This window comes from Daktulosphaira vitifoliae, unplaced genomic scaffold (assembly GCF_025091365.1).
Source record: "Daktulosphaira vitifoliae isolate Bord-2020 unplaced genomic scaffold, ASM2509136v1 Scaffold_3, whole genome shotgun sequence".
In the NCBI taxonomy this organism is placed as follows: Eukaryota; Metazoa; Arthropoda; class Insecta; order Hemiptera; family Phylloxeridae; genus Daktulosphaira; species Daktulosphaira vitifoliae.
Window position 1 is genome coordinate 26,663,978 of NW_026099574.1, and position 15,472 is coordinate 26,679,449.

At 25.3% G+C, this 15,472-nt stretch overlaps 2 protein-coding genes across 2 annotated transcripts in view; one reads left to right on the forward strand and one right to left on the reverse strand.

Moving 5' to 3' along the window:
- The window catches only part of LOC126900197 (uncharacterized), a 359,021-nt gene that overhangs the window by 294,969 nt on the left and 48,580 nt on the right, over positions 1 to 15,472 (reverse strand). The gene's annotated exons all lie outside the window — the stretch shown is intronic.
- On the forward strand, positions 10,418 to 11,343 carry LOC126900199 (uncharacterized). The gene is made up of 3 exons (XM_050675719.1): positions 10,418 to 10,742; positions 11,053 to 11,174; positions 11,241 to 11,343. Exons 1-3 carry the CDS (start codon positions 10,461 to 10,463, stop codon positions 11,329 to 11,331), a joined length of 495 nt encoding a protein of 164 aa, XP_050531676.1. The 5' UTR covers positions 10,418 to 10,460; the 3' UTR covers positions 11,332 to 11,343.

The window sequence follows — 15,472 nt, forward strand, 5'->3', positions numbered from 1 at the left end:
CCTATCTTGTTCTAATTGTTTATTACTAAAAAAATTCTTCAGTAAAGGATCTATTATAGACTTATTATGTAATCAAATGTTTCACTTACCTCTGACTATCCTAATACTCTCTTGAGATGAATGATGTAGTTGATGTAACAATTATCGATGTATACGTGTATGCATTAATGTACGCAATTATATTTATACGGTTTATGTTATTATTAACTCGTGTGTAACTACTTTTTTAGTACAATTCTATATCAAATCTACTCAAGGTGAAATCTAAGTTTATTATAACTCTGTTTTTTGTAAAACCCTTTTGTATATTTGTGTAGTATAGTCTTTAACCGTGTATATGGTGTTTTACTTTAATATATTTATTATTTAATAATTTATAAAGCAAATAAAGAAATTCAAATAACATAACTGTCCTGTGCAACAAACTATTTCCAAGTGGCCTACGTCTTTTCAGTCGTCCAAAGAGTGATCTAGGGTAGATGCGAGCTCAATTTCGGTTCTTTGCACAATAGATTATACTAGTGTCCTACACTCCGATTGCTCGCACTGTGGCTGAGATCAGACTAGCTAATCGATAAGTGGAGAGACACTTTTTAGTTGTTTATTTGATTAGTATAATATTTGTACTCTGATTTATTTGTATTTCGTAGCTGGATATACCAACGCGAGATCTCAAATAATATCTTTGTCTTTATGCAAAGACCCTTATGATATGTGGCCTACTTCTTTTAAATCACCTGTAGGACGACCTAGGTTAGATGCGACTGTACTATAGATTTATGCACGATAAGTTATGTTAGTGTCCTACACTCCGATGGCCCTTATTGTACTAGTACCCTGTCCAGCCAATTTGTGACCCTTCAATAAGTAATAGATACAATTCAATCAAATCAAGTACCTTAGAATGTCTAATGTATATTACGAAATAATATTAATAAGTAATGTGTTATAAATTATATAAGTGTCCTACACTCCTATTGACCGCACTGTGGCAGAGATCAGAATAGCTAGTCGATAAGTGGAGAGACACTTTAGAGAACGCTTATAATTAGTTGGAGTATAACTATGATATTATTGTGCTAGTACTCTGCCCAGCCAGGATGTGGCGCTTCAATAAGTAATAGAACACTGTCGTAATATGCACAATGTTCTGCATTACGCATCTTACATTATCAATAAAAAGTTATTACTCTATATTTAATACCAATTGTATACAACACAAATAATTAATTTATCTGTCATAACATATACACATTTGTACACTAGCTATTATATATGTATATGCATGTTAAATTGATTATTTNGTATATACATGTTAAATTGATTATTGTATACTATGCATCTTATCTTAAAAATAATTATCATGTTATGTTCAAATTTTACACAATAAACTGAAAATCACTAAAAGCGCTGACGGCAACAACCCATGATGGGGGCAATTAAAAGTAATATAAAAAGGCGCTGATTTTCTAAGAGAGCAGAATTCTCTCTTCCTTTTGAAGACCTGAATTCAATAAGGAATTCAGAATTCTTCTATTTGATTTATTTTTGAACAAACTAGCCGCGACCCCGTGTTGTCGTCGGTACATTTTAAAGCGATATTGAATACAATTATTTTGCGTTAACACTTTATTTATTTAAAAGAGACAGTATAAATATTTACGCAAACCTTGACGATCTTTGTACAAGCCAAATAAAAAAGTAAGTAAATTTATGTTAACCCAATTATTTAGAATTAATAATCTGAGTAAAGAATAATAAAGCAATAGATCATATATTCATATTTATATTCAAATTTTATTAATTGTTACTGACTAGTTCGTACCTTATACATAATCACATTACATGGTATTCGTGAGATGGCCACCGCCACTTCGTTGCCTCAGTGTATTATTTCAGGTACTTACCAGTTAGGTAATTTGTAATATCTCTATNAAGAAACAGAACTAGCCAAGAGGTATACTTCTATGTTAATAAAATTTGATAAAGTAAAGACATTTATCATAAATATACTAAAATTAATTTTTATTTAATAGTTTGATTTTGATAATTTTGTAAATTGCCCTAAAAAAGCTATTGAGTCAATTGACCGAAATATTCCATTGAATGGTATAGATAAAACAAACAGAGAAATTTCACATTCACCATATATGACACCAAAGAATAATCATGTTATTTTTGATAGAAAACAGTAAGCATATAATAATTTACTTTTTTAAACATTGAAAATATTTTTTATATTAATATGTACAGGAAACCATAAAATTAGTTCATCCATAAATTAACTATTATGGTAATAATTTGACTTGTAATATAATAAATTTTTTATTAAGTTATACAGAAGCTTCCTTACTGAATAGTAAAATTTTGATTTTTGTGTTGGTATTTGGTTCTAAAAAAAATATATTAAAAATGTGAAACACCATCAACATCATCTGTTAAGGTGTATAACATTGGAGAAAAAAATTACAAAATATTTATTTTTATTAAAAAATTACCAAAATAACTATTTAATTTAAGAAAGTTTATTTGCATAATAAAATTATTAGCTTTGGGCGAGGGTTTATAACATAAAAATAATTAACATTTTAACTATATGAAATTTTAATATTTTAATAGAGTTCAGTATTTTCCCAGTATTTAATAACTATTTTAACATATATTTAGTAACATATAATTATAAAATAAGTTGCCTTATTTTTAACCAAGAAAAATAGATTTTTAATGATTCATAAACATTTATTTATTAGATTTATCAAAATTTTAAAGTTACTATTGCTATGATTTTTATTTTTAATGAATAAAATAGTTGTTTATAAAACTTAAAAAAGAGGTACAAAAATAAAACTCTAAAATATCTATTATTCGTTAAAAATAAATTTTTGATTTTTACAGTTGTTATTTTTATATTTTTAGTAGAATATTAATCTGTATGAATTGTGAATAGATCTAATTTGGAAGCAGATTTTGACAATAATGAGCAATTTTTGAGTTCCTAATTAATAATTATGCGTGATTAAGTATTAATATGTATTCTGTTTTCATTTTAGAAATAAGAGACAAAGTGATACTGATGTTAATAGTCATCATTCATATAAAAAACCTAAGACCCGCAATAATGAAATTTTGAGTTCATATAGTTCAAGCAAATTTCTTCAGTCATCAAGTATGAAAAAAACATATCCTATTGGTTAGTTTACTAAAATTATTTTAATATTTAAGTTAATAAAAAGTTTTTTGTATAAATTTCTTTATTGTTTTTAGACCCAGAGGGTGATGATTCTCCTTGCCGAAAATATTGTAAAAGTTGTACTTGTTTTGCTTCAACAGTATTATTAACCGATGACAATAATAAGTCAATTAAAATTGACAAATCTACAGAAACTGATTTAGCTGGAGATCTTGTAATAGTTGCACCTAGTAGAATATTCAATAGAAGTGGAAAAACACAAGTTTTTAAAAGAATTAGTATAAAAAGTGTATTAGATGAATTATTTGATGAGCCAGAACCTACACCTTTCACAAGTATTGAGAAAATAGAACAAAAAAAGAATAATGCTGTTAAAGAGGGTATTTTTTTTTATGCATTTTTAATAACAGTAAGTTATAAATAAGAGTAAAATTCTGTAATTATTTTTGTACAAGCTTTGGTAACATGGTGAGCGGAAAAAATTTAGTAGAAATGAATGATAGAAGAAACAATACTTGATTTTCAGATGCTCTATTTTAAATTTTAATTAGAATTCAATAAAATAATTATTAACACATAACTTTCACAATGGTTACATAGATTTACGATTTACTTATTAACAGGTGGTTTGCAAAACTTTGGCTCTGACATATCGTTGTTCTGACTTGCACTCTGCCATTTTCAAACTGTCTTGTCACGGTAGTGGAATGGGTTGAGTCAACAAATTTCATTATATTATAGGCCAACACTAATATTCTGATGCTCTTAATATTAACAAAATTATTAACAAATGTAAAAAAACAATAATGTAGTAATTCATGGGTTTGTACAAATTTTTAAAATATTAATCTACAAAATGCTTTTAAAAATATATGATTATACAACAACTACTTGAAATAAAATAAATAAAATTTAAAAACTATTATAGTATATGTAATACCTTTAAATTTTTAATATTATATTAATTTTAATGCTACATTTTCATCAGGTACATCCACCAATGAAAAACATAGTGAATTAAGCATTAAGTTTACACAATCACCAACAAATTCATCAATTATTTCACTAACAGTTGGATCTTTTGAAAAAACAAGTAATACAGTTATCCTCAAAACAACTTCACAATTTAATTTTGGTAGTACAACAATGTCATCTGCTGAAAAATTAAAATCACTGAGTGAAGTGGATGGTGTAATAGATAGTGGTCAGTCAACATTATCACCTAATAAAGAAATTGAAAACCAGAAATCTGAGCTGTGTGGAACAACAAGAAAAATCATCCTCTGAATGTAGTAAAGTTATTGAGAGTACTTTAAATAGTACATCAAATGATATAATTTCAAAAGAGTCAACTGAAAGCTCAGTTAAAACTCCTTTCCAGTTTTCTGCATTACCTTCTAAATCTATTGATTCCAACTCAAGCTTAAAAAGTGATGCAGAGTGTATTAAGAATGTGAATAAACCTGAAACTATTCATTCAATACAATTTGGTAATAAAGAGTCTTCCGAAAAAAATACAAAAGAAGATAGTGCTGTAGCTTTTAATACAGTTATTAAAAGCTAGTATTTATATTACAGTTAATATAAATACTTCAAAACTACCTGCTTTTACATTTAAAGGTAATGAAAAACAGCCAATGTCCGTTTTACAATTTGGTACAGAAAAAAGTGAAAACAAACAACTAGCTCCAGTAATGCAGTTTGGAGCATCAAAACCTGAAGATAAAGTATCAGCTCCAGTACTGCAATTTGAAGCTCCTAAAACTGAAGAAAATTATTATCAAAAATACTCGCAGTAGCTTCTAAAACATCAGAATGTTTAAATAAACCTGTATTTTTCTTTGGTCAAAATACTCTTAATAGTTTAAAGTCATCTGATAGTGTTAAATTTCAATTTGGTTCAACAAAACCTAATGATAATGTTACAACCATTCCTGTATCAACAGAATCAAAAACTGTTAGTTTGGATCAAGTAATACAGCTGCTAGTTCAACTCCTCTCTCTTTTGGAAAAACTGATGTTTCTCAATCATCAAGTGAAAAGTCATCATTAAAATTACAATTTGGATCTCCTCCAATGGAAACTCATCAGTAGAACAAATTAATACTAATGTACCAGCATCCAATAATCCAGGACCTAAATTAGTTTTTGGCAGTCAAAATACTGACATTAAACCAGCTTCATCAAACCCTACCATGATTTTTGGTAGTAATACAGGATGTATTTCAATTTAATACTTCTAGTACTAAAACCAATGAAAAGCCAACAGAAACAACTAACAATGCTTTTCAATTTTCTCCTGCTAAGACTGTTCCATCATTTGGTAACTCAACAACACAAGGTTTTGGAGATAAACCAGCGTTTCAGTTTAATGCTCAAAAAACAGATGACCAGAAATCTTAGTTTTCATCACCGTCCTTTGGAAATCAAACTGCTGCTGTTGCTCCTTTTAAATTTGGAGGTGGTGAAAAGCCTGCTGTATTTGGAAGTACATTTACTTCACCAAATCAACCAATCGAGTTCAGTAATAAAATTGAAATTATTTTCTTGTTTTTAGGAATGCAAGAATCAAATCAGGCATTATTTAGTATTGGAACAGCACCAGCTGGGGAACGACGAAAAGCGAAAGCAGTCAGAAGAAGACAATGATAACTCNGCCAAAGCTGTCAGAAGAAGACAATGATGACTTAAAATATATTTTTATAATTATTTATAAATGATAAAAGTTAATGTGATTTTCAAAAAACTTATTTTATTAAGATTGGACTATTGTAAAATTAGGCCATCTATTTGAAAATTGATATTAAAATGTTACCTATTATTGTTGGACAAATTATTAGTGGTAGTTGAATAATCATATTTAAAATTATTTGTTCTGTATGAATCTATTTTTAATGTTATTGGTAATGTCTTGATAATTATTTTTAGTTACTAATATTGAAATCTGAATTATATCATAAATCCTATTGAATTATATGTATTTTGAGATTATTTAAAAGTAAATTTTCAATGATATAAAATATGTATATTAAAATATTAAAATAACATCAAGATTATTGGTTTACTGTATTTATTTTTATTAATGTAACTTAACCTATTCTTAGATGTACTTTGTACATGATTTTTATGAATCATTAAAAGAATAATTAAAAGTAAGTGTGACACACTTTTTAAACAAGCCTTTAATATTTCTAAAGAAATTTTAAATAACCAAATCCTGGAATTTAATTTTATATATAATAGTATTATGAAAAATAATCTTTACCGGCTATCATGATGAAGGGATAAATTATATATACCTCGTAATTCTAGTGATACTATCCACATCTAGTTTTATTAGATCTATAGAAAAGTTGTATGATTATTTAAAGAATTCAACATTTTGAAAACAATAGTGAGGCTTTTTTAACCTGTTTGTGTGTAATAGAACACAAAAATAGGTAAAAAAAAATTAATAAATTACAAAGTAAAATTATTTAATATACTTATATTTATATTTTTAAATAAAAGTAATATTGACTAATACAATGAAATATCTGTTTCATAATACTTAAAAAAATTCAATCATAAATTTTCTACTTATTTTTAGAAACTTTTAACATTTTTGACAAATATTTGGTATAATTATTTAATGTTTGTTATAATATATTTAAAAATGAAGATAAACTGTTCCTTTAAAATTTAAGATTTTATGTCAACTCACAATAATCAATTTTTGAAATTCAAGTATACTCAACACAATTTTTGTAGATAATATCATGTACATACGTATTTTATTTTATTTTGCTTTTGAATAATTTTCCGTATACTTGTAAATGTATACTTTTCATTTTGTAAATAAAAAGAAATGATTGTTAATAATTTGGTTTCAATTAATAAAATATTTCGTTTTTTAAATCTATATCATATTTAAGCTTTTAATTTGAACTATAATAAAAAAAAAAAATTCTCTCATCGAAATTTTTACAATGTGAAATTGACCATCAAAGTAAAAACCTCTCTTTTGCCTCTCGACACGGCAATATACAAAAATTTAATTATGAGTTGTACTTGTACTTGTATAATGAAGTTGTACTCAAAACATAGTAGATATCATAATTTTTAACAAAAATGATTAATTTTACGATTTTGCGACCCCTGGGATAGGCACCGCTACCCTCCCTTGATACGTCCCTGATGATCCTTTATAAGTTACCTACTAGAAAACTAGAATTTTTTTTAAAAACCAGATAGTTTTGTTTTTTTTGTTATTCCAGTCCTTTTTAAAAAATTTTATAAACTGGTATATATTGGTTTTAAATTCCTTAGATTATTAGGTTTACTAAACTCAAAAATGCTTAAATGGAAATTTTTTCTAGCCCAACATCTTGAGATAAAGTGAGGATGTAAGTATTTAAATAAGGTTACTAAACTTTTTTCAAATTAAATCCATTAGATAGTGTTATATTTTTATTATTATAAAAAAACATTGTGGCGCACTATATACCAATTATGGAGTTAGAATATGGAAACTATAATTAAATTAGTACCAGTCACATAGCAGTAATAAATGTAATTTATTATAATATTAATTTTTGCTTTAAATTAATCATGTAGTATTATATATTTTAATTTTTTAATAAAATTCTGAAAGTTGTACTATTGTGCAGGTAGATTTCCTGTTGTTGAATGAGAAAAACGAATGTATGTTTTTAAACGGGACATAAAATGATTAAATCTCTCCGGATTAAGCTTTTTCCTCAAATTTTCATCTAAAAAAAGAATAAGATTTTTAAATGAAATTTTTTAAGTAGAGTGTATTATGGATTGCTCAAGAAATAGGAGTGCACAGTAAAAAAATTGAATACTGAATAACTACCAAATATTTATCTTATAACAAACCGAAGACTAAAATTAAAAATGGAAATTCACATAACCTCCTAAACTATCATAATTTGGCTTTTGTCAAATGTTGTAAAAAAAAATTAAAATTGTATGGTTTTTTTGATAATATTTTAATTAATTGTTTAAGTGTATTCTGATCATAAGAATAGTAAATTAAGTTGCTACGTGATACTTAATATTTATACACAAATGTTTACAATCAAATATAAATTAGTTTGTTGTTTGATTTTGTTTAAGAAAAACTATTTTTTTGTGCTTGTATTGAATTACTGATAATCATTAAAAATTTTGTAAAAAATAATTTGATACATTTATTTAATTGTAAATAACATTATTAAAATGAAGGTGAAGAGGTTTTTTCGTCGATTAGCAACATTATTTAAATGCTGTGTTTCGGAGAACAAGAAGTCTAATACAAGTGGTAATGTATCTTAGTTCATTCTAGCTCAGATATTTTTTTAACGAATAATACCAAATTATATACAAAAAAGCATATTGGAAAATGCAATAAGATAAAAATATACTTTAACATAATACATATTTTCTATACTAAAATTTGATATAGCATAAGGGATGAATAATACATTAAGCTGGAAAAATTAGAACAATTTTCTGTGAAATATTATATTTACAATTGTAAATATCGGTTGACTATTGTCTAAGACGATTTTAAGACTATAAACTTAACGATGAATTATAGGAGATAAGTGCTGTTAATGTTTTTGTAGATGATTACATTAATAGAAACGATGTATCTAACATTAGTTTGTGTAATACATTGATTTCATATATTCATCTATATTTTACATAAATCAATTTTATAAATCACAATTTGTGATGTCAGGTTATCATAAAATTACATTCTATTAGTATGCGAGTTGTATTGTAGTCAAAATATTTAGATTTTATAACTTTAAAATTCAGTGATAAATTTTAGAGGCTCATGGAAGTTTATTCATTTTCAATTCAATCATATACATCACGTTATTAAAGTTAATAATTGAAATAGAATAAAATCAATATCTTTCTATACAAAATAAATGCTACTAAATAGAATGATATAAATGACAAAACAAATGTGGTTTAACAAATGTTAAGACATCAAGATAGTTAAAACTATTATTTCACTCATTGTCTGTCATAGTAATGTGAACTCAATATGAACTTAAAAGTTCATACTCAGAAAATTCTTCTGTACTGTTAGCTCTGACAAATTATGTCGCTTATTTGATTATTTTGAAGCATGAACAAATAAGCATCCCTCAAATAGTGTGATATTGACGATTTTGGACAGTAACTTAAAAATGGACTTATAGGATACTTATTTTATATAGTTATTATAGGAATGTTACTAAAAGAAAAAATATTACAACGTAGAAAATAAAAAATATTTCGTTTCTGCAGTAAAACTTTGAAAAATATAATATTTCTACCTTAATTTTCCAATTACTTAATGTATTTGTTATGATTTTTTATATACAAAAATTATACAAGTTTAAGTGATTAAAAATTCATTAAAATATCATAATTCAATTTTTTAAGTATAAATTTTTATATTAATAACACTGTTCTACGTAATATTTTAATTTGAAATCATTATAACCAAGTCTCCATTAAATTTTTGACCTTATGTCAAATTTAGCCTTAGATTTCATTATTTAAGTCTAGTTGCTTAGTAAATATAATAATATATCCCTGTAGTGTCACTATTGTAACAATTAACTTTTAAAAAATTCACTTTTAATGGAATATTAGTAAGATATTATGTTCATATTATCAAAAATATATAATTTTGTAATAATTGTGTAGACTATAATAATAATAAAATTCGAAATATTAATTAGAAATTATGTCAGGTGATGTACAACTTGATGTTAAAAACATAGAATGTAGCACAACACAAATGAATGATATCGATGTAGAAAATGGAGTGTCAGTAGGTAGTGTGTCAGTTGTAAAACAAGAAAATGTTGATGATATGATTGTTGTGGAAAATATTAATTTATCTGAAGATACAAATGACCTTTGCATTTCTAATACTTTAACTGTGGAGGATCCCTCAAATAATAGTGCCCCAGAGCTCATAGTAGATTGTATGGAAGATTTGTTGGCAGTTAAGCAAGAGAATGGTGAAGATATGATTACTGAGGAAAATATGAATTTACCTGAAGATACAAATGATCTTTGTTTTTCCCATATTTTAACTAAGGAGGATCACTCTAATAATAGTACCCCCAAGTTTAAAGTAGATTGTAGAGAAGATTTGTTTACAGTTAAACAAGAAAATGATGAAGATATGTTTGCTGTGGAAAATAAGGATTTACACGATGATGTGAATGAAGAGGATCACACAAATAATAGTGCCCCAGAGCTCATAGTAGATTGTATGGAAGATTTGTTGGCAGTTAAGCAAGAAAATGGTGAAGATATGATTACTGAGGAAAATATGAATTTACCTGAAGATACAAATGACCTTTGCATTTCCTATATTTTTTCTGAAGAGGATCACCCAAATAATAATTCGCCAGAACTGGAAGTAACAGCTATTGAAGAAGCAGAGTCTATGGAAACGCGTAAACACGAAGAAGGTGTTATACGCTATTTTGGAATGAATAATGAAGCCGGTAGAATAATTTCAAAAAATGGAAAATGTTATAAATTTTATAAGGTAGGCATATTATTTTATTGTCATTTACAAGACAGAACCTGCATTTTAAAAAAACTAGTCAAGTTTTTAATACATAAATTAATTAAATTAAGTATTCGTATACCAAAATAAAAAATTTTAATTTTTTTTTGTAGTAATTAGGCATTAAACATAAAAAAATTCTCTTTAAACTATATAAAAATAGTGCATTTTTGTTTTCCTCAAAAATAATTGAAAAAATTATGTTTCGCGGTTTAGACATGAAGTTGATAATATATATTTTTTATTTCAAAAAAATACAAAAATCCTTTAAAATTGTCTTTTTATTTAGAAAGATATTGTTGGTTCTTATAAATATTATAAATCTCCACAAAAAGCAAAGTTTGTGGTCAATGATTCACAGCCGAATTGGGCCATAGATGTTGAAATAGTTGGAGATATTTATGGCCAACGGTAATTATTAAATGATTTAACAGTATAAATAATAGATTAAATGTTGTTATTTTTTTGTATCTATAGATGCTATTATTGCTTAACGCATGGTCATTATACAGAGGAATGTATGCAATTGGATATTGACTCATTAAATTTTTACTATCCTTACATTTAAAGTACTAGTACAATCTGTTTGATTAATCTATTTATTCAATTATTATTCAAATTTAATATTGCACATATTTTAGTGTGTTAAATAGTAAAAAATAATTTTATGAAGTAAAAAATACTATTATATATTATAATATATCTAAGTACTTAAATTTATTGTTAAAAATGAAGATTTAAAAATATTGTGAATAATTTTTTAAGTAATTGTTAATCAATAAACAATATATTGTCATAAATTAAAAATTCTTTTAATTAGTTTGTTTAATATAATAAATGTAGTAGACGTTTAAAAATATAATTACAGAAAAAAAATATTTCCGATAAAAATGGAATATGAATTTCTTTATATTAAATTTGTATTTCAATGTTTTGGCAATAGATTTTTCAATTAATTAAAAAAAAATTCAGCACAATGGGGTCGCGCCATAGTGATGACGTATTAAAATCACTATCATAAAAAACGCTTCAATGCAAATCTGTAGATAGTGTTTAATCATAAGAAATTTGAGGATAATTACAAAAGCAACATCTACTATTATTTCCTTATTTATTTTAGATTAGTAATTCTTTGATTCAAAAATATAATATTTAATTTTTTATTTATATATTACATAATATTTATAATTAATTGTTTTCAAATTATCATTGATTTTGAATTTACATTTTAACAAATGAATTTATAGTACGGTTTATGAGCTTTAATTTGACATAAGTATAAAGGACGCAGTATTTTAGGAACATTTTCAAAAGTAAAGTTGTTATTTTGAACCCTCTGTTGTGGTCGGGTAGAGGATTAGATTTTCAAAAGAAATGTCGTTACACATATGTTTTTTAAGACTGTAAACTTCGTGTTTATTATACGAAAGACCGCCCCATGTAAGAGACGTCACTATGACCTGTGCCTTATATTTTTTTAACGTTTCTGGAATTTCGGAAAAATCTTTTTGTATAATTGTAATTTTGTCCCTGACTTCATAAATCTTTGTGTTTCTTTCGGCGGATTCTAATTTTTTAGCATTGATATCAACAGCGATTACTCGTGTATATCTCTTGGCCAATTGGATAACGTTTTTATCAGGACCATAAAACAGATCCATAGCGACGTTTAGACTGGGGCATCTCAACGCTTTATGTGCGTTTAAGATCTCGAGACAAACGGAATAAAATGATTCTGAAAAAAAAAACGTTATCGTTATTAGTATATTAGTTATTTGTTAATACTAAAGTTTGCTTAAATAATTATTTTATATTATAATTATAATATATAATATTCAATAAATAATTAAATTAATATTAATATACGTGTAAACTTAAAACTTGAAACATTTGTGAGCACATGGTCTTAAGTAAAAAAAAAAACTACATTTATATAAATAAATAATAATCCTTAGCCAGACTAACTGTTTGTTTAATATGATTATTTATAACTTTATAGTTGCTGTTGAAAATTTAAATGATAAAAATTAAAACTAAAATTATAAATATATAGAAATTTATAACTCGGCTGAATAATATGCATAAGTATCCTTAATGTGAGATTTTTTCCTATATTAATTATTATTTTAAAAAAATACTTATTTCGCACAATATGTTGATTGAATTGAAAAGACTAAAGTCAATAATTATTAAAAATAAAAATAAAAGTTATAACATTTAATTTTCAATACTTTTATTTATTAAAAAAATAATAGATATATAAAAATTAAGATATATTTCAATACGGATTTATTTTCTCGGCATGAAGAAATATTTTATTTTACTGGTGTGTACGTTTCTAAGATAAAAAACCGAAGACGCCCCTGAACATGACCTAAAATAACGAGCTAATTTTTACTTATTCAAATATTACAACAGTTACCTAATATCTGTAAGTTAATTTGGCGTTTATAATAAAAGTATAAATGAAAGCGTTTTAGTGACCTTACATTTCTTTGAAACACATTCATAATCTTTTAGTGATTTCAACAGCTGCTAAAAACAGTGTAAGATTAAACGTCCGGAAATGGTCCAGTGAACATTTTTAACACATGTATTTGTGGCGACCTTTTAGAGTCGTATTGAATTTCAATAGCGAGACGAGCACGTTCCCTTTCGATATGGCGAGAACAAGTCCATCCATCATGTCACAGAACCTAAAATCCCAATACTTCAATGATTTTCTAAATAAATAAGGAAACCGTTAATAACTATTGTGTGTAGACAAATTGTGATGTCCATGTATAATAGAAACAAACTAATATTCACTATACATTTAATATACTTCACACTTTATTATTATTATAGTACAACATGGCTTTCAACGTACAAATATTAATCTGAGGTTTTTTTATGTTTAAAAACTCCATACTTATTATTTTGTCATTTATTTTAAATAGTTTTGAAACAAATATTTTTCAACTAATAATATAATATTTCAATAATGCATTTCATTGTATTACGTTAGTTTTTTACAGTTCCAAAAAATATGTATAAAAATCGATATTCATGATTTTGCATAAAGAAGACAGTATAAATATATTTTTTTTATTTGATTAATATATTTTATAATTTTAAATAAAATATTTAGTTTACTCGGAAATCTACACATTTTTATTATTGTTGGTATGAAATTTTAATCCATTTATATCCTAAATCTCTACAAATATATCCATATAAAACAACCCTCCTTCATATCCTAAATTGGCTATTTAGACATTTGTTTCAATTGATGGCCATTAGAAATAATCTATATCGTGAAGATGACGTATTACCCCCAAAAAGCTCAAATATTGCAATGCCACAACACAACCCTTAGGCGTCTTCTTCTCAATTACTTTCTATAGTAATTTCTTAAATAAGTGCTTTCATAATGTATTTTAAGGGGATACTAAAACTCAATAAAGAGAAGAAAAATTGCACGTGAATATGATTTTAGTAATAAGAAATACAATAAAATAAATCAAAGAAATAAATTACACTCATTATGAACTAAGAAATACAGTTATACAACCATTTTAATCACTTAGAATTCTATAGATTATTAGATGTCTAATATTTTTTTGTAATTTCGTCTTCCTTGTATTTTTTTATTTCCAATTCCTAAGACATATATAGAAAATAATATAATGCACACAATTAAACAGTTTTATAAGCAAAATAAATAAATAATATGACTATAGAATTTTAACAGTTGCTTGCTAAAAAATAATTAGTTCCTAAAAATATTTAAAATATTATAAAATTACTAAAAATCAAGTAAAGATTGTTGAAAACTAGAGTATAAATTATTTTATTTGATAAAATTATATTAAATAATTATAAACAGCTTAATTTTCTTGTTTGGTATTTAATTGAAAAGTAACAAAATCTAAGCGATAGTAATTTTTTTCGGTCAAATTAATCAATATTAATTTTACATTTGATTTAAATGGGTGTACATTTATTGTAATTTATTTTAGACGTTTAAATTTAGAATGTTATTAAAAATACTATATACGAAATATGAATTACTAATTTTATTATCATATTTAAGTGGAATTTTTATTATTGTTAATTTATTATTAAATAAATATAGGAATTGCTATTAGAGGCATAGTTAAGATTTTTAATGGAAGGAACGCTATATTATATTGCTATGCACAAAAAATAAGACAGCAACTCAAAAATATCCATTTTGAGATTATGACGTATTTGAATTTAGATTTTACTTTACTTACAATAACTTTTATCAACATATTGACAATTAGAATTGAATCGGAATTAAACTACTGAGAAAATGAATAAACATATAACGTGTAATCAGAGAGTAATTTTTATTTTCGATATCCTGAAAAGTGAGAAAAAGTGAGTTACTGTCTTATTCGTAGCGCATACCGATATGATATTTTATTATACTACAGCGTATGGAAAAACTGTATTCTCGCTTTTTATATTATTGTTCATAAAATTATTATCAACAATCATGGGTATAAAAAAAAAACTTTATAAAGTATTATGCGTTTGAAAATAAAATATAAATAGAAAGTGTTTAATTTAACCTAATTCTTTGAATGAAAAAATAAAAATGAAACAGTTAACAATCAGCTTCACTAAATTCACAGGAAAAAAATGGTTATTTTATTAACTGCGTGATTATGATGAGTAATGTTAAGTTTAGCATATTTGCA

Bases quoted from the DNA above. Each gene is read 5' to 3' on its own strand.
- LOC126900199 (XM_050675719.1), top strand. From the start codon at position 10,461: ATGGAAGATTTGTTGGCAGTTAAGCAAGAAAATGGTGAAGATATGATT. The intron at 10,743-11,052 runs GTAGGCATATTA...CTTTTTATTTAG, and splicing joins AATGTTATAAATTTTATAAG to AAAGATATTGTTGGTTCTTA. The intron at 11,175-11,240 runs GTAATTATTAAA...TTGTATCTATAG, and splicing joins GGAGATATTTATGGCCAACG to ATGCTATTATTGCTTAACGC.